Source organism: Procambarus clarkii, chromosome 24 (genome assembly GCF_040958095.1).
Source record: "Procambarus clarkii isolate CNS0578487 chromosome 24, FALCON_Pclarkii_2.0, whole genome shotgun sequence".
Taxonomy (NCBI): domain Eukaryota; kingdom Metazoa; phylum Arthropoda; class Malacostraca; order Decapoda; family Cambaridae; genus Procambarus; species Procambarus clarkii.
Window position 1 is genome coordinate 22,583,302 of NC_091173.1, and position 19,209 is coordinate 22,602,510.

Genomic DNA, 19,209 nt, shown 5'->3' on the forward strand with positions numbered 1-19,209 from the left:
CAGAAACATACTGGAGCCTGTCAGTAAGGTAAGATTTGAGGTATTGCAGGGAGTGTCCTCTGACTCCATAATGATGTAATTTAAGAAGAAGGTTTTGGTGGTTGACAGTGTCAAAAGCCTTACGCAGGTCCACAAATAACCCAGCAGGGAACTCATTTTTATCAAGAGCTGCATGAATCGAGTTAAGCATACTAATAAGTGCATCGTTAGTGCTTTTTTTTGGGTCTGAAGCCATATTGGCAAGGGCTAAGTATATTGTGTTTGGCTAGATAAGAGTAAAGCTGCTTGTAGATTAGTTTTTCAAAATTTTTTGACAAGTTTGGCAGGATTGATATAGGTCTGTAGTTGTTAACATCTGTGAGATCACCACATTTGTGGACAGGCGTTACTCTCGCTTTTTTTTTAGAATATCTGGAAAGGTTTGGAGTTTAAGTGACTTGTTGAAGAGCAATGCAATAGCAGGGGCTAAAGATCTGGAGGCTTTTTTGTAAATTAAAGTTGGTATCTCCTCAAGGGCACTAGACTTGGTTTTAAGGGAAAGGATTATCTCATTGACGTCAGTGGAATTAATAGGCTTTAGGTACAGAGACTGTGGATAGTTACCTGTAAGATAGTCCTTAACGTCAGTACTGGAAGATGGAATATCATTTGCAAGGGATGACTCAATGGAAGAGAAGAACCTATTGAACTCAATAGCAGAATCTGAGGCTTCGTAGCAAACCCACTTACGAAGAAATACACAGAGCTTCCTGAATCTAGGTTTTGGAGTGCATCGGGAGAACTGACATTTTTCCATTTATTAAAAATTAATGGTAGTGTAGTCTGTGAACTATTGGATTTATTTTTAAATTTAATTACATACAATGATGTAATAAGGTACGAGAATATAATATGTTGTAGAGTTGGCTAACTGAGCGTTTTTATGTCACTGCTGTTCTTTTAAGCTCAGTCGAAACTTGTGTGTTCAAACGAAGCTTCATTTTCTATTTAGAATGGGATTAACTATACTGCTGTGTACATATATAACATTTATTTCTAATTAAAATAGCTTTATATTGGTCAGTAAATGTAATTTTGTGTTTAAGCAGATTGACGTTGAGTTGCATAAGGTAAAAGAAGCGCAAGGCGGCCAGGAACTGGTTGTTGACAAGAGCGAGGATCCGGCCGCCGCCACCACCAGTCCCCCGACCAGTCCTCACCAGCTGGTAGTAACGGCAGTATACACTCCACCTCTCAACTCAGGTAAGACCAGCTTCGTTTTTCCCGTCCCTTGTTCTCTGTTACTCGTCGAGACTCATTTCATGTTTGTTGGTGGGAGCGTAGCTGTGGTGGGGAGCCCAGAGACCTGTCGCCCTGTGGTGGAGAGCCCAGAGACCTGTCGCCCTGTGGTGGGGAGCCCAGAGACCTGCCACCCTGTGGTGGGGAGCCCAGAGACCTGTCGTCCTGTGGTGGGGAGCCCAGAGACCTGTCGCCCTGTGGTGGGGAGCCCAGAGACCTGTCGCCCTGTGGTGGAGAGCCCAGAGACCTGTCGCCCTGTGGTGGGGAGCCCAGAGACCTGTCGCCCTGTGGTGGGGAGCCCAGAGACCTGTCGCCCTGTGGTGGGGAGCCCAGAGACCCGTCGCCCTGTGGTGGGGAGCCCAGAGACCTGTCGCCCTGTGGTGGGGAGCCCAGAGACCTGTCGCCCTGTGGTGGGGAGCCCAGAGACCTGTCGCCCTGTGGTGGGGAGCCCAGAGACCTGCCGCCCTGTGGTGGGGAGCCCAGAGACCTGCCGCCCTGTGGTGGGGAGCCCAGAGACCTGCCGCCCTGTGGTGGGGAGCCCAGAGACCTGCCGCCCTGTGGTGGGGAGCCCAGAGACCTGCCGCCCTGTGGTGGGGAGCCCAGAGACCTGCCGCCCTGTGGTGGGGAGCCCAGAGACCTGCCGCCCTGTGGTGGGGAGCCCAGAGACCTGCCGCCCTGTGGTGGGGAGCCCAGAGACCTGCCGCCCTGTGGTGGGGAGCCCAGAGACCTGCCGCCCTGTGGTGGGGAGCCCAGAGACCTGCCGCCCTGTGGTGGGGAGCCCAGAGACCTGTTGCCCTGTGGTGGGGAGCCCAGAGACCGGCCGCCCTGTGGTGGGGAGCCCTGAGACCTGCCGCCCTGTGGAGGGGAGCCCAGAGACCTGCCGCCCTGTGGTGGGGAGCCCAGAAACCTATCGCCCTGTGGTGGGGAGCCCAGAGACCTGCCGCCCTGTGGTGGGGAGCCCAGAGACCTGCCGCCCTGTGGTGGGGAGCCCAGAGACCTGCCGCCCTGTGGTGGGGAGCCCAGAGACCTGTCGCCCTGTGGTGGGGAGCCCAGAGACCTGTCGTCCTGTGGTGGGGAGCCCAGAGACCTGTCGTCCTGTGGTGGGGAGCCCAGAGACCTGTCGTCCTGTGGTGGGGAGCCCAGAGACCTGTCGTCCTGTGGTGGGGAGCCCAGAGACCTGTCGCCCTGTGGTGGGGAGCCCAGAGACCTGCCGCCCTGTGGTGGGGAGCCCAGAGACCTGCCGCCCTGTGGTGGGGAGCCCAGAGACCTGCCGCCCTGTGGTGGGGAGCCCAGAGACCTGCCGCCCTGTGGTGGGGAGCCCAGAGACCTGCCGCCCTGTGGTGGGGAGCCCAGAGACCTGCCGCCCTGTGGTGGGGAGCCCAGAGACCTGTCGCCCTGTGGTGGGGAGCCCAGAGACCTGCCGCCCTGTGGTGGGGAGCCCAGAGACCTGTTGCCCTGTGGTGGGGAGCCCAGAGACCTGTTGCCCTGTGGTGGGGAGCCCAGAGACCGGCCGCCCTGTGGTGGGGAGCCCTGAGACCGGCCGCCCTGTGGTGGGGAGCCCTGAGACCTGCCGCCCTGTGGAGGGGAGCCCAGAGACCTGCCACCCTGTGGTGAGGAGCCCAGAGACATGCTGCCCTGTGGTGGGGAGCCCAGAGACCTACTGCCCTATGGTGGGGAGCCCAGAGACCTGCCGCCCTGTGGTGGGGAGCCCAGAGACCTGCTGCCCTATGGTGGGGAGCCCAGAGACCTGCCGCCCTGTGGCGGGGAGCCCAGAGACCTGTTGCCCTGTGGCGGGGAGCCCAGAGACCTGCCGCCCTGTGGTGGGGAGCCCAGAGACCTGCCGCCCTGTGGTGGGGAGCCCAGAGACCTGCTGCCCTATGGTGGGGAGCCCAGAGACCTGCCGCCCTGTGGTGGGGAGCCCAGAGACCTGCCGCCCTGTGGTGGGGAGCCCAAAGACCTGCTGCCCTGTCGTGGGGAGCCCAGAGACCTGTTGTCCTATGGTGGGGAGCCCAGAGACCTGCCGCCCTGTGGTGGGGAGCCCAGAGACCTGTTGCCCTATGGTGGGGAGCCCAGAGACCTGTTGCCCTGTGGTGGGGAGCCCAGAGACCTGCCGCCCTGTGGTGGGGAGCCCAGAGACCTGTTGCCCTATGGTGGGGAGCCCAGAGACCTGCCGCCCCACCATCCTCGCTTACACTGTGGTAGATGGCTTGTACTTCATTATATGTTGCCTGCTCTTGTGACAATGGAATGTTGTGGTCCTAATTAAGTTTGTGTGGTCAAATGTCCACACCTTGGTGTTTATTAATATCACCAAACGTTGTAAAAGTAGGCTCCTCAAATTGTCTTGGCGCTATTGCATGATCTATTGTATCATAATCTGCAATGGATAGATTATCATACAACAGCGACATGCCCATTATAGATTATCACACAACACACCACCTGCACAACCTAGGTGGAATTTAAAAAAGGCCAATTGGAATATATACCAAGAGGAACTTGAAAAATGGTATACAACATACACGCCACGTGAGGATTTGAACATACGCGAGACCAATCTGCAGGAAGCCATTGCAGCTGCTGCAAACAAAGCTATTCCAATCATTATCACGGGAAACACAAAACGAAAGAACTATTGGTTCTATAGTAATGAAGTTAAAGAACAAAACCATAGAGCCAACATCTTCAGAAAACATCTCAAGAGAAACCCCACACCAGAAGGAAGAACTCTGCTAAGAGCAGTGATATATGAAGCAAGACGAGTTTCTAGAGAAGTAAAGGAGGCAAAATTGTTTGAGTGGTGTCAAGCTTTAAATGAACACAGTAGTCTTGGCAAGATATGGGGTCAGATTAAAACTATATCAGGTCGACCAGCCCGACCACAGGCATGTATTCAACCATTGCAGGAGACTCAGAGAATTGCTCTCCAATTTGCAGAAAGAACAGCTACATATCAGCTTCCTGCAATGGTCCGAAGGCAGCAAGAACAATTAAAACGAGAGGTTGACAGCCATTCATAAGAGCATAGCTATAAATGATGAATGTGACTGTCCCTTCACCAAACAAGAACTAATCAGAGCCGAAAAAGGTGGTAAGGACACTGCACCAGGCGCTGATAACATTACATACTCAATGATCGCACATGCAGGTCCTGCTGGAGAACAAGGAATATTGGACGTCATCAATGCATCTTGGCAGCAAGGCAAGCTACCAACCTTTTGAAAGAATGCAGACATCATACCGATTCCTAAGCCGAAAGAACCTGGCAATTACAGACCCATTTCATTAACATTAGTAAAACTGCAGAACGGATGGTCTTAAATAGGCTACTGTGGAAGACTGGAGACCTTCATAAACACATATTTGGCTTCACTAGAGGAGTGGGTACTGCCAACTGCATAGCAACATTACTAGGAACAGTTAACTCAGGTCCAGCTATAGTGATCTTCCTTGATCTAGAAAAAGCATTCGAACTTGCAAGCCCGCAAGCAATTTTACACACCTTAGTTAAAAAAGGTGTAAAGGGAAATATGCTAGCATGGATTAAGATTACCTAAGTCACAGGTATGCCAGAGTAAAGTTGCAAGGACAAGTGTCGGACTACCACTTGCATGAGAATGGGACTCCACAAGGAGGAGGCCTCAGTCCTAGTCTTTTTAACATCCTTATGGAAAACCTAGTTGCCATGACATTTACAGAACAGGTTAAATTGCTAAGCTATGCTGATGATATAGCATTAGTCATTACAGGTCCTTCACTTCTAAATAAAGCACAAGGTGCATTAGATAAAGTAACATCTGAATGCAGCATTTTAGGGCTAAAAATATCTGCACAGAAGTCTAAGGCAATAAGACTAGGCAGCAACACTCCAGACAGGCACCTACGCATTCAAGACATTAACCGTCAGTGAGTTACATGATATCAATATCTCAGAGTGTGGATAGGTTCTAAAATGACATTCAACAAGCAAATTCAATATCTGAAGGAGAAAGCAAAATCGCGACTAAATATAATGAGAGCAATCACAGGGCCCCGTCTAGGAGCGGAACACAAAGTGTTAAGAATGTTTTACATACATGCCGTTCGTTCCCTAGTTGATTATGCAGCGCCTGCCTTACTCACTCTTTCTCCTGGTCAGTGGGCAAACGTTGAGGTTATTCAAAACGATGCAATGTGAATCATAACAGGAGCTCCCAGATGGACTAAAATACTGAACCTAAGACTAGAAACCAAGCTAACTCAATTGAAATAAGGGTAAAAGGGATTACTGCATGCATGCTGACAAAGATATTGATTAGACCTAGAATCAGTTCACTTAAAAGATATAATCATTGGAGCACTAACTCTGGACAGAAGAGCCTCCAATAGCAACAGGTGGACCCATTGTGTGATAAACGCCATCAATACATTCGATATAACAAACACAATCACTGAGAAGGGTGTCGACAAAATACATGCAGACTTTGTTATGCAAGCCCCTTGGGAATCTCCGCCAGCAGACTTTAAGATTATGGTTATTGGAGGAAAAAAGAACCAGACAAATCCTCATCTGCTATGTAACATTGCATAAATGCATATAGAAGCAAATTTGGCATCCAACAGCTTCACTTATTTCACAGATGGATCAGTAGACCAGCAGGAACAAGAAACCTGAGCTGCAGTTAAAGCAGGAAACTGTAGATAGTTGGAGACTCTCAAATGGGTGTTCAACTTTATAAACAGAGATGCTAGCCATTCAAAAGGATCTGGAACATGCTGTTGTTGAACACCGACAACATGTTATCATACATATAGATTTGAGAACTGCCATTGAAACCTTGCAACAAGAACACGTATGTGATAACATCCATCTGATCACAAATGTCACATCATTAATGCAAACACTCAAACGACAAGGCCGATGGGTACTTAACTGGGTGCCAAGTCATGTGGAAATAATAGGAAATGACATTGCAGCCGAAGTTGCAAAACTTGCAACTAAGAGAAGAAATGTAGACATTTACATACCACAGAGTCTATCACAGATTAAGAAAGTAATTAGAAACAGAGCAATGCAAAAGATGTACAGTGACCACAACACAGCAGTTGCAACATCAGGATCTGGTACAAGAATTCAACCAACTACGAACCCCTTAGTTTGATGAAGGGGAGCAGTAGAGCAACAGAAGTACACTTACATCGCATCAGGCTTGGATACCCATGTGCATGGGAAATAGGCTTACAGGTTCGTGATGATGAGAGGAAATGTCAGCACTGTGGAGAAATGCCCGACAGACCACTGGAACATTATCTAACACAGTGCACAGTTACAAACCCATTAAGATTTCAACTTAGATTGAACAGAGCCGTTGTTAACCACATATGGCAAAATCTTACTAAAGCGACCATACGAGTCATAAATACTCATACTCCGCCCAAGTAAAACAGAAACAAGCAACACTTAGTGGGCCAGCCAGAGGCTTAGGGCCTGCGCAGAAATATCCCTGCAAAAAAGAAAAAAGAAAAAAAAGAGCGCCAAGACAGTTCCGGTGACAGTGCTGGAACCAATCGCATTGCCGTTTTCCTTTCCATTGGAATCTTTTGGCGCCATGGAGAGGGGTGACCTGCTGCATGGGTAACAGCTTCTCCTCCGTATCAACCTACCCTGGCTTTGCACCCTGGAGAGGCCACTCCAAACCGACAATCAGAGCACAACTCCATAGTCTCCTTAGACTGATGGATGCCAAGTATTACTAATGGACAAGTTGCTGTTGTGTGATAATCTATAATTGACATGTCACTGTTGTGTGATAATCTATAATGGACTTGTCACTGTTGTGTGATAATCTATAATGGACATGTCACTTGTGTGATAATCTATAATGGACATGTCGCTGTTGAGGGCAGCAACAGAACTAAGTCAGGTGTATCCTGCCACTCCAAATATGGAGAAGACAATGAGTGTATATCCTGTAGTGAAGATATGTGGCAATCAGCAGGGGATTAACCCTTAAAGTGCGCATCACGTTATATGATCTTCTTGAGGTTATCTTGAGATGATTTCGGGGCTTTTTAGTGTCCCCGCGGCCCGGTCCTCGACCAGGCCTCCACCCCCAGGAAGCAGCCCATGACAGCTGACTAACTCCCAGGTACCTATTTACTGCTAGGTAACAGGGGCATTCAGGGTGAAAGGAACTTTGCCCATTTGTTTCTGCCTCGTGCGGGAATCGAACCCGCGCCACAGAATTACGAGTTCTGCGCGCTATCCACCAGGCTACGATATGATGTGTTGGAAGTTGTTCCAGTGAACTGCACATCACGTCATATGACGTGTTGGAGTACTACGCAAGATTTAAACGGCCCGCAGATACACGGGGTTCACCACACCTTCATCAGGGCTCTTGTAAACAGACGCCATTTAAAAAAAAAATCATGGGCCAAACTCCCGGGTGTTATTGGCCTCAGTATTGAGTGAGCTACCAAGCCTGACGCACGCAGCATGAGCTAACAGCACTGCTGTTCAGCTTGTGACCACAGCATCGCCTAAAAATGCCATAATATATTTGTTTATGCTATTATGTAGCGATGATATTATTACAGAAGACTGATAAAATGACCAGAGTTCTGATAATAGCAGTATTGTGGTGATATTTAGCGCTGTGCGCCATGGAGGGAGGAGTAATGCTGTGGGAGGGAGGGTGGTGGCAATGTCTTCTGACTGTGTGTGTCCACCTTTTATTGACTGCACTCACCATACCAGCTTAGTGGTTCGCTATGGTGAACACAAATGTAGATACTTATATATAACGTGTGTATAGAGGGTATAAACAGCAAGAGGAGAAGGTTGGGAGCCGCCATTTTGGTGAGGGCGGTGGCGTCGTCTGCACGATGCCACCGTGCAGACGACGGTGTTGTTTACTGGTTACCACGATGGTCTTTGGGCACCATACCAGTTTACTTGTACAAGTATGATGAATAAAACAGGTAGATATTTATATATGTGTGTATATAGCGTAATAACACCACAAACAGTATTGTTGGAGCGTCTGGCCTTGAGAGCGGCAGCCATCAGCTGACTGTGTGAGGTCCTACGTCTTTGTGTCTTTACTCACCATACAAGCTTAGATGTACAGTTATGGTGAACAAAACATGTAATTACTTATATATAACGTCTGTATATAAAAGCAAAAACAGTATGGTGGGTGGAGAATGGTGGCAAGTCAGGTGAGGTGAGGGAGGGAGGGAGTGGCAGCCAGTGGCGGGCTGCCTCTGGCTGTCACTGCCACTGCCACTCAGCATACCAACTTAGTGGCTCGTTATGGTGACCACGAATGTAGATACTTATATATAGCATCTGTATATAGTGAATAAAAGCAAAAAAAAACAGCATTGTGGGAGGAGAATGTGGGTGAGTCAGGTGACTTGAGGGAGGAAGTAGCAACCAGTGGCGGGCTGCCACTGGCACTGCCACTCAGCAAGCCAACTTAGTGGTTCGTTATGGTGAACACGAATGTAGATACTTATATATAATGTCTGTATATAGTGAATAAAAGCAAAAACAGTATTGTGAGAGGAGAATGTGGGTGAGTCAGATTACTTAAAGGAGGGCGTGAGTGGCTGGCTGGTACACGGCGGTCACTCCTCGTTACTTTTTGACTCATAATAGCTACTTAGTGGTTTGTTATGGTGAACAAAACATGTAGATACTTATATATAACCTGTGCTTATAGTGTAATAACCGACAAAGTATTTGTTCACTGATTGATGAACATAATTGAATCAACAATATGCACACCATATTTTTGAGTACAGCGATGATTCACTCATTTTATTATATTAATATATCAAATTACACACTATTGAATAATATTACAGCAAAAAAACTATGAAAAATCAATCAGAGATATTGAAATAATTAGGTAATTATTTCTTTGTGGCAACTCCGGCCTGACAGCTGGCGATCAACAGACCGCCTGGGACGCACGCTGAGTCAGCGCCTATTTTTTGCCAGACTTCCCCGCCCTATAGCGGGCAATATATGCCACTTACGATTTTTTTATTATTTTACCCGTGATCAGTGAACACAAATTAACAGGATAGGAAGAAATTTTTTTTTTTTTTTTCAAAATTACATGCGCCTGTGGGGAAGAAAGGATATTATATCCCTAGCATGTTAAGGGTTAAAGCACAGCTCAAATGCATCACTGTAGCCTAGTAGTGGTTAAAAACTAAACAGGTGCTGGAGGGTGGCATAACTTGCTTTTGTATCAAGAATTGCTGCTTTAAAGAAGTCCAGGAAGTGTGAGGCAGGTAATAGGAAGGTTAAGCTGGTTGCTTTGAATGTGAGTTCTGTCAGAGTAAAAGTGTGGACCGTGAAGGAGGTGTTTTACCTGTGTGACGGGAAAGTGTAGAAGTGTAGGTGCTTGGCAGTCCTCCTAATGGCTAGTGTCAATGCCTATCACATTTTAGAAAAAAAAGATCGACTGCTTGGCTGTTGTCTGTGGTAAAGTAAGGGAAGACACGTAAAACACATAGAATGAACAATGAAACCTTAATTAACTTTACAAATTATGAACAAAGAGAATCCCTTGGCTATGTACAGTGCAAACAAACAAGTAAAAAAATATAACATAAAAATTAAGAACAAGGGTGACGTTACTCTACAAATAAAATAGACAGAAAAATGAATAAACAGGTGCTGAGAATATAGCGCTAGTTGCGAACCTCCACCAATAAACAGAGCGTATATCAGTTGGTTGTTCACAGCTTGAGAGCATAAGGATATTCTAACTTCAATGGCTGGTTCAAGCCCAGACATCGACTTGGTAGAGGGCGCTGAGGTGCAGGTGTGCAGTTGGCGGGTCACCAATCAGAAGCAGGCAGGCTGGAATGGTAGTTTGCTGGTTGATGACGGTGGCGAGCCGGCATGAAGGGAGTGAGGAATGGGGGGAGTTTAGGGTACGTTTGCCTCCTGGTCAAAACGTTTTGTGCTACTGGTAGATTTATCTTGAAGGTAGCATCTTAGTGTTGTATATATATAAGTAACTTTACGTAGGGAAGAGCAGGCTCAATCTCTCTTGAAAGAGATTACCGTCACAACTCTCCCCCGAAGCCTGCTCGAACGGGTCAAGTTACTTCTTCTGATGGTAGAGTGGTATGTGTAACTGCCTCTACCTCATAGACTCTGGAGAGGGCGTCTGCTATGATGTTGTCAGAACCCTTGATGTAGAAGATCTCCAGGTTGAAATTCTGCAGATACAAAGCCCATCGTAGAAGTCGTTGATTGGTGAATTGGGCTTGCTGCAAGAAGCGTAGGAGATTGTGGTCCGAGTAGATGGTGGTAGACCGAGCACCTTGTAGGTACGATGCAAAGTGCTGTAAGTTCAGGACAATGGAGAGAAGTTCCTTTTCGATAGTGCTGTAGTTCTTCTGGTGAGGTTTTAACTTGTAGCTGTAGTAGCTAACAGGTAGAACCTCCTCGCCTCGTTGTTGCATCAGGACGTCCCCGATGCCAGTACCACTGGCGTCGACATGGAGGATGAAAGGCTTCATGATATCTGGCGAGGCGAGAATGGGATTAGAACAGAGCAGAGATTCAAAAGCAATGGTTTGCTGAATGGTCCAATGATACCGTTGCTTGGGGCTGGTTAAAGTGATCAATGGTGTCGCTACCATACTAAAATTCTTCGCAAACCTACAGTAGTAGGAGGCAAGACCAGGGAAGCGCAGGGGTTGCTTCCTGGTGGTAGGCTGTGGGTAATGCTGGATGGCTTGAGTGTGTATGTTTAACGGAGCTAGGCTGCCACTCCCTGTCACATGACCAAGATAATGCACTTTACCTTTATCAAAGGTGGACTTGCCCAAGTTGATGGTGAGGCCGGCTGTCAGGAGCTTGGCGAACAATCGTTGCAGCTGGAGCAGATGTTCGTTCCAGGTGTTAGTTGCCACAATGATATCATCCATGTAGGCGTAGGTGTCATCTAAGCCATGGATGACGCGGTTGACAGCTCGCTGGAAGGTGGCCGGGGCATTACATAGTCCAAATGGAAGGCGTTCATATCTGTAAAGGCCAAAAGGAGTGGTGAAGGCAGATATTTCCTTAGCTCGCTCTGTCAAACACACTTGGTAGTATCCCTTGAGTAAGTCTAGTTTGGATAAATACCGAGCATTACTAATGGCGTCAAGGATGTTGTTATAATAAATATGGTGGGCTTGCTATGGGGAACCTAGTGCTATTCAGGGGTAAGGTCAGTCAGAATAAAGATGTATCTATTTGGGGAGATCAGTAAGGCCCGGCCCCCATGGAAACTAGAAGTAGTGCTGACTACTTGGCTACACAACAAGGTCAGTCTAGGGAATGATCAAGATCTCCTACACTGGAAGAACGATACTCTTATAATTCATGTAATTATTTATTAACCCCTTAACAGCCCCCCCATATACATTCACACCAATAACAATAATAATAATAACTTTACCACACTACCTTACGTTAAAAGCCTTGGTCCACATAAGCAGGATACATGGTTTTACACTGAACACAAGCTAGGGTAAAGCTCTACTATTGAATAACTTGAAGTTAGAGTCAGCTTAGGGTAGGGGGACCACGTGGTTCCAATGGAACCCCCTTTAGAATAACTAGTAATATAAACTCTAAAAACACCTACTACACACAAAGTATACTACTCTACACATAGAACAGAGTATGCCAGAGATTGAATAATGGACTCAGTATATACTTATCTTGAACAAGACACAGAAATAAGGAAACGAAGAGGAAGGGGAGGAGGTTCCTTTCACCACAGCCAGCAACCAGAGAAGGCCGCTTCAGCCCAGATCAGCCTCCCGCATCGTGTGGTGCCGGGAAGAGCCTAATTGATCGTGCAGCTAAGCACATTAAAAATCTTCCCCTATGCAACGTGTTGTTACTTTACAAATGATTAAAGTATTAGTAAACATAGTTGGTGCCTATGTTATTATTTAATAATCAACCCCCAGCTCAGTCTTTAAATGCTCTTTGAGAAACAAGAATAGTCTTACGTCTGGCAGGGAAGATACAAACAAAGACACATAGAGTTGCGTTTTGCTACTCTAACGTAGCTTATTTAGTTCAATTTTGACCTCTGGTTTCCACTGAAGAACCTAGGGTCGTAACACTCCTCTCCCCTTCAGAGAAAAAAAAAATGTGACTACTAGAATAGTAGTCATATTTTTTTGTAAGAGTATACAGAGAATAAAAAGAAAAAAAATATATGACAAAAAAAATAAATCAAAAACAACAATTTCTCTGCAAGAAAAATACAAAGGAGTTCAATACAAAGAAAGAAAAAAAAACTTACACAAATAATAATAATAAAAAAAAAAAAACAGGGAAGTAAATCATTTGGACACGGAATATTTAATGTCACAGGAGAACCTAAAAAAAAATAACTAAAGCGTGACAGTTGGTATATGGCTTCCTGTGGCCTAGATGACTGTTATTCCGGCAGCCTGGACAGAGCATCGGCCATCACGTTGAGTCGGCCCGGTAGGTGGGTAATGGAAAGATTGAAGTCCTGTAGGTACAACGCCCACCTGAGGATGCGTTTATTCTTACCCTTCATCTGAGTGAGGAAGACCAGTGGGTTATGGTCCGTGTACACTTCCACTATATTACCTGTGAGGTAAACTTCGAACTTTTTACATGTTAACACTAGCGCCAACGCCTCTTTTTCTACCACTGAATAATTGCGTTGCGCCTTGTCAAATTTCACAGAGTAATAATATACTGGGTGTTCCACCTGATCATCCCCAGTTTGCAACAACACTGCACCAGCACCCGAGTCAGACGCGTCAACATAAATTTTAAATGGTCGGTCGAACCTTGGACTAGCAAGCACTGGGGCGGACGCTAAGATCAATTTCAAATTTTTAAATGCCTCTGCACAGTCTGATGACCACTTAAATTTGACGACCTTCTGCAACAAGTCTGTGAGAGGAGTGGCAACACTGGAAAAGTTCTGACAATAGCGTCGATAGTACGCACACATATCGATAAATCTTTGAACGTCCTTTTTAGACTTTAACACTGGATACTCCAGAATGGCACTGATTTTATCTTGCCGAGGTAACACTTTTCCTTGGCCCACTTCATAACCGAGGTACGTCACTGTGCCTTGGCCAAAATGACACTTTTTTGCATTCAAGGTAAGATTTGCCTTTTTCAAGATTGCGAACAACTGGCGTAACCTAGCTATGTGGTCAGCCCAATTACTGTCAAAGAGCACAATATCATCTAAATACGCCCGACAATTTGGCACATTAGCGAGCAAAGAGTTCATTAGCCTCTGGAACGTGGCAGGGGCATTACGCAAGCCGAACGGTAACACTTGATACTCAAAAACACCCTCGGGAGTCACGAATGCAGTTAGTTGTTTAGCACGTACAGTGAGTGGGATTTGATAATACCCCCTCGAGAGGTCGAATTTCGAGACGCACTTGGCGTTTCCCAGCTCGTCGATGCAGTCCTTGCGGAGGGGCAGCGGGTAGGCATCCACAATGGTCACCTTGTTGAGCTGCCGATAGTCGGTGCATAATCGCCAGGAGCCGTCTGGTTTGGGGACCAAAAGGCAGGGCGAGCACCAAGAGCCCTGGCTCGGCCGGATTAGGCCGTGCTGGAGCAAGAAGTCGACCTCCTTCCATACGATGGCCTTCTTTTCTGGACTCATCCGATAGGGTTGAAGGCGAATGGGGGTGTAGTCCGTCAACTTGACATCATGGCAAATGGCATCAGTCTGGGTCGGGACCTCCCCGAACACACTGGAGAATTCATCAAGCAACGACTGCACCTCTTCACGTTGGGCCATCTGCAAATGGGACAGTCCCTCCTCCACAGCATTCACAGAACTAGAATTATTGAAAATGAGATTAGTTGGGTCCCCAGAACAATCATCCCCTCCCTCACTGGAAATGGAAACATTGGTTAGTGCAATGGGCCTGGGGCCTTGGAACTTCTTCAGCCGATTTACATGTACGAGCATTACCTGGTTACGCTTGTCAGAGTGCCTCACTTTGTACGTGAGATCCCCAGTCTTTTCTGTCACAATGTAGGGGCCTTCGTACTTGTGGGACATAGTGCACACTGGACTTGTGATCCTGTGGTCCCGGGATCGATCCCAGGCGCCGGCGAGAAACAATAGGCAGAGTTTCTTTCACCCTATGCCCCTGTTACCTAGCAGTAAAATAGGTACCTGGGTGTTAGTCAGCTGTCACGGGCTGTTTCCTGGGGGTGGAGGCCTGGTCGAGGACCGGGCCGCGGGGACACTAAAAGCCCCGAAATCATCTCAAGATAACTCAAGATAACCACGTAGCTTCCTAGTGCTTTCTGCTTCCTATCTCCTCTGACATTGATTAGGTTCTTTTTCATGTCTGTGGCTCCTTTGGGTACTTGGCTTCCTGCTGTGTCTCCTTGTGCATACGAACATAAGGACATACGAACGGAGGAACTGCAGAGGGTCTATTGGCCCATATGAGGCCGCTCCTCTTTCTTACGACCCAATCCCACTCATATACATGTCCAACCCATGCTTGACACAATCGTGGGACCACACCTCCACCACGTTACGCGGTAATTGGTTCCACAAATCAACGGACCGGTTACCGTACCAATATTTCCTCAAGTCTTTCCTAAATTTACACTTCTCCAATTTATACCCCTTGTTTCGTGTACAAAAGTGCTTTTACCACCCTTGGTCACTGCTCCATCCTTGTTTACTTTCTTCCCCGCTTGGCGGGGTTGCGTCGATGGCTCCTAACAGGGGTGTTTGGTGTGGTGTTGTTTGGTCACCTTGCGTGTGTCTTAAGTGACTTTCCTTTGTCCCTGTAGCTTGTTCTTTGTTGTCCTGTGGGGCTCTGCTTTTGTTTGTGGTCCTCGTTTCTCATCATTTGTGTCGGCACTGGTGGGTTCGTTGTTGGTCTCCCACCTGCATGTTTCGTCTCTGAGACGATGTGTGGTTTTCTTGGGGGTCCTTCCGGTTTTCCTATCACTGCGAAGGTTCCTTCGGTCTCTGATTGGGTTGGCTTGTCTTCCCTTCGGGGTTGTTCCGGGACCGTCGTCTGGGACCGTGTCCTGTCACCTTGTAATGGCTGGTGCTGCGGAGCCACTCCTGCTTGCGTTTGGTGTTGAGGTTCCTTCTGCTCTGTTTCACTTGCTGTCCTGGGCGTTGTTTCACCTTCGGCCTGCTCTTGAGTTCTGGTGCCATCCTGGTCGTTGGCCTGGGTGGTTTATTGTCTTCTCGTTTTGGTCTTTGGGTTGCTGCTTGGTTGGTCGAGCTGAAGGGGTGCTTCCTTTGTTGTTCAGTCCCCTTTTTTTTTTCTCTCGCAGTTCTCTGCGCGTCTAGGCCTCTGGGGTCGTTAGCGCGTTTTGGTTGTTCGCATTCCCTTCTTCCCTCGTCCCTGTTCGGGGGTTCGGGTCTGCAGGGTCTTGGTTTTTTAGGTTAGGGCGCGTGGCATCCGCCTCCCGGTTCCTTCCTTATTTTCCTTATCTGTGGTGAGGTAGCTCTGGGGAGCTTACGGGGCAACCCCAGAAAACCAGTGTTGAATGTAATAAAACGCCATTTTCTGGGCGAGTCCCGGAGGCTCCCCGGCATCCCTCCCTCCCTCCGGTCAACGGTGTTTTTCGCGTATTTTGACATCCAATCTAAGAACTGCCAGTTGGATTGCCGGCGTGGAGGGTCTGGGGCTTTCCCCTTCCCCCTCCCGGGGAGGGGGGGGTTATGCAGACGGTGGTGCGGCGACGTGATGAAGTCATGCTAGTTTGATAATTTTGTTTGGGGAGTTCTGTTCACTCATTCGGCTTTCAGTAGCAATATTTTCACCAGAATAAGGGTTTTTGGGGCGCCTACCTTTCTGGGTGCCTATCCCGGTCGATGGCAGACATAGAATGCTCCCAACAACAAGGGGTTTCCTAAAGCCGTTCTTAACCAGCGTTTCTTTACATTCAACGCTCTTTTTTTTTTTTTTTAATGATGCTAATGATACCAGGATGTAAAGGGGTGACTGCTGTGGTGTTGCAAAGCATTGAATTTTTTTGAAGAATAAAATAAATGAAAAAATTTGTAAAAGAACAAATGTTGAAAAGGTTCGTTCGGTGTTTGTCAGGTAGGCTGCTCCATGATCCTTAAAAATAAAATGAACAAATTTGAAAAACAGACAAATGTCATAAAGGTTCATTCAGTGTGTGGCAGGTAGACTGCTCCATTATTAATAAATAAATGAAAAATACAAAATAAATTGAACACATTTGAAACAAAGAAAGATTGTCATAATGGAGCTTTCTACCTGACAAACACTGAACGAATCTTTATGACATTTGTCCATTTTTTTTTCTTGGGGGAGCCCCTACGACTCCCTGGAGCTTATCGGGCTAATGTATGTTATATTAGACTGGGACATTAGCTAAGGAGTTCAGACCTACCAGGGACCAGCGCCAGAACCTGGCCCCTTCAGAAAGGTTTCAGGGAGCAATGGCCCTGGAAAACCCCTTTGTGGTTGGGGTTTTCCTTATCTGCCATCGACCGGGGCCAGGCACCCAGAAAGGTAGGCACGACAAAACAAACCCCACATGGTAAAAACTAAAACAAAAAACCGAACAGAGAGGTAGAAACTCCCTACAATCCCAAGGAAACAAGTAAACATCACACTTTACTGCCGCACCGATCGTCCGCGCAGCCCTCCACCCCCCAAGAGGGGGATGGGGGAGCCCCGGACCTACCGCGCCGGCTGCCTAGCATCAGTTTGCAAGCTAATGTCAACCGGGATAGACGCTTCTCTGGCCTCAGCTTCCTAGGCGGTGTTTGCCTTGTGTGGCGTTCACTGCCGTGTGTTGTGTTGTGCGGTGGCCAGTAGTACCTCGTCAGTGCCGGATGAGTGCATGCGCTTAGTGGCTGACTTCCCTAAGCGCCCTGTGAGTACTGCCCTTGTGTAACAGGGTTATCTTCCCTGGGGCGTTCGGGAACCATTCCCGTAGAGGTTCTTGCTGCTCGGCATTTACCTCGCCCTTGGGGCCAGCTGGGACTTGGGGCCCTTGTTTGGCCCTAGGTAGGGACTGGTATTGTGCTGGTTAGGGGTCAAGGTGTTGCACAGCATGGTTCCTGTTGCCTCTGGAGACGGTGTACTTTTGCAGGGTTTTTCTTTTGTTTTTATTTTCATTTGCCTGGTGAAGGTCTGCTTAGTGTGGCTATAGTTCCACTGGTAGTGTTTGGTGGCTCTCTGCTAGGCCCCTGTGATTGTTCACGTCGCAGGGGTTTTCAGTGTTATACTCTACCCCTTGTTAATTTTGGATGTTTAACCGGTTAGCAACACGTTGCCCGGGTTTCCCGTAGTTGTTACCCCTATGGGCCCTGGAAACCCCTGTCAGGGCTCGGTGGACTATTGTATGTGTCTTCCAGGTCCCAACCTGTCTCGTACGGGATAGTTGATTGCTGTGCCTTTGTCTCTGGGTGACAGTCGCTATTTTTACCTACGTCATGTTGCCTGTTGGGTCACTGACACCTTGACCTGGAGTCTAGCGAGAGAGATTCTCTTCTTGTTCTCCAGTACTCTCCTGATGTTATTACGGTTCAGAGTACAGGCGGCATCCGTGTTGCAGGGTGGGTTAGGTTGCTGCAACATGCTAGGTGTGTTTCCCACTCGGATGCCTCGAGGCCGCCCCATTTTGATTAGGTGCTGTTCGCCCCTTTCCCTCCCTGTTCCTGGCTCCGGACCGTCGGCGGGTTTCGGGGTCGGGGCGGGGTTTAGTTGAGGCCCTGACTCGGGCGGTTTCGGGGGCTGCCCCGTTTGGGTTGGGGACGGAGGTTTTCGAGCCTGTTCCTCCTGCCAAGGCTTCTGGGTCTTACCAGCGGCCCTTTCTTGCTGCCTTTCCCATGGACTCTTCCTTTTCTTTAAGGGCGGAGGGCTTGGAAGACGGCTCTGCTCCGGGGCCTCTATTGCTGGTTCCGGGGCTGTGGGGGATGCCTGCTAGCAGTTCTGGGGTGGTTTGCCCCTGTCTGGGTTTTCTGAGTCTAGGCGGAGTTTTTCGACCTTCCAGTCTGCTTGCTTCCCACTTTTGCTGGCGTGTTTTCGTATCTTTTGTGTCGGTCACAGCCCTCTGTTCTGGCGGCCATTTTCTTCTGCCAGTTTCCCGGCGTGGCCACCAGGGCGGTGTTGCGGTTTGTTTACATGCGCCTCGGTGTGCGAGCGAGCTTCTCGGGTGAGTTTTTTTCACCTTTTTCAGGAGTTTTATTCTCCTGTTGTCGTTTCTTTGCTTTTCTGGTGTTTTCTGCCCGTCTTCTGTTCCTCTGGGAACGTTTGAGTGTTGATTTGACACCGGGTTTTCCGTTTTGTCTGTTTTGGGTCTGGGTCCTAGGGTTTGGGCTCAGTCCCTGTCTGTTATGCTTGCTCCCACACCTTGTCCCTCGGTTTTCGGTCTGTTTTGTCCGTTTCCCTACGGGTTTTCTGTCTGGGGGCTGTGCTTTGCCTTTCTGTGGTGTAGCTCCGCCAGCAAATGTGGTGGTTTGGGCCCCCCCATGGTTCGTTTCTGGGTTCCTTTGGGTTCTTTGGTTTCGTTTCGGAGGTTTCTTCCTCTTGGGCCCCCTTTGTGGGTTCAGGGGGCTTTGTTTCCTCATGTGTGACCCGGTTCTGCCTTCTGGCGTTCCGGGGTCTTCCAGGCTTGCAGACTGATCTTTTTGGGCCTTGGCACGCGTTGTGGTCGGGCTGGGACTTTGGGGTTTTGTTGTTGAGGTGGGCCTTTTGATGCAGTTTTGTGCCTTTTTCGCTTGGCCGGCGGCTTGTAATTTTCTTTTCATATATATTGTATGTGTATATGTGTGTGTATACTTTTTCTGTTGATGGGGCGCTGGGGGAGCAGCTTGCTCTGTTGACTCTCGCATGGTCCCGCAGTTAGTGGACGCTTTTGGTTGTCTTCTGGCCTCTGAT

At 48.1% G+C, this 19,209-nt stretch overlaps 3 protein-coding genes across 3 annotated transcripts in view; 2 read left to right on the forward strand and 1 right to left on the reverse strand.

Annotated features, from left to right (window-relative positions):
* The first annotated feature begins 1,107 nt into the window (after positions 1–1,107).
* obe (activating signal cointegrator 1 complex subunit obelus) overlaps positions 1,108–19,209 on the forward strand; it is a 565,443-nt gene continuing 547,341 nt past the window's right edge. The window contains exon 1 of the mRNA XM_069330748.1: positions 1,108–1,242. The gene's annotated coding sequence lies outside the window, so the exon portion shown is untranslated. The remainder of the gene's footprint in view (positions 1,243–19,209) is intronic.
* LOC123761557 (basic salivary proline-rich protein 3-like) lies at positions 1,300–2,907 on the reverse strand. Its single transcript, XM_045747573.2, has one exon. It carries the CDS (start codon positions 2,905–2,907, stop codon positions 1,300–1,302), a length of 1,608 nt encoding a protein of 535 aa, XP_045603529.2.
* LOC138367979 (basic salivary proline-rich protein 3-like) lies at positions 2,906–3,544 on the forward strand. Its single transcript, XM_069330268.1, has one exon. The coding sequence runs from the start codon at positions 2,906–2,908 to the stop codon at positions 3,542–3,544; it is 639 nt and encodes a 212-aa protein (XP_069186369.1).

What these genes read in the sequence shown, in the direction of transcription:
- LOC138367979 (XM_069330268.1), top strand. Translation starts at nt 2,906, where the DNA reads ATGCTGCCCTGTGGTGGGGAGCCCAGAGACCTACTGCCCTATGGTGGG.
- LOC123761557 (XM_045747573.2), bottom strand. Translation starts at nt 2,907, where the DNA reads ATGTCTCTGGGCTCCTCACCACAGGGTGGCAGGTCTCTGGGCTCCCCT.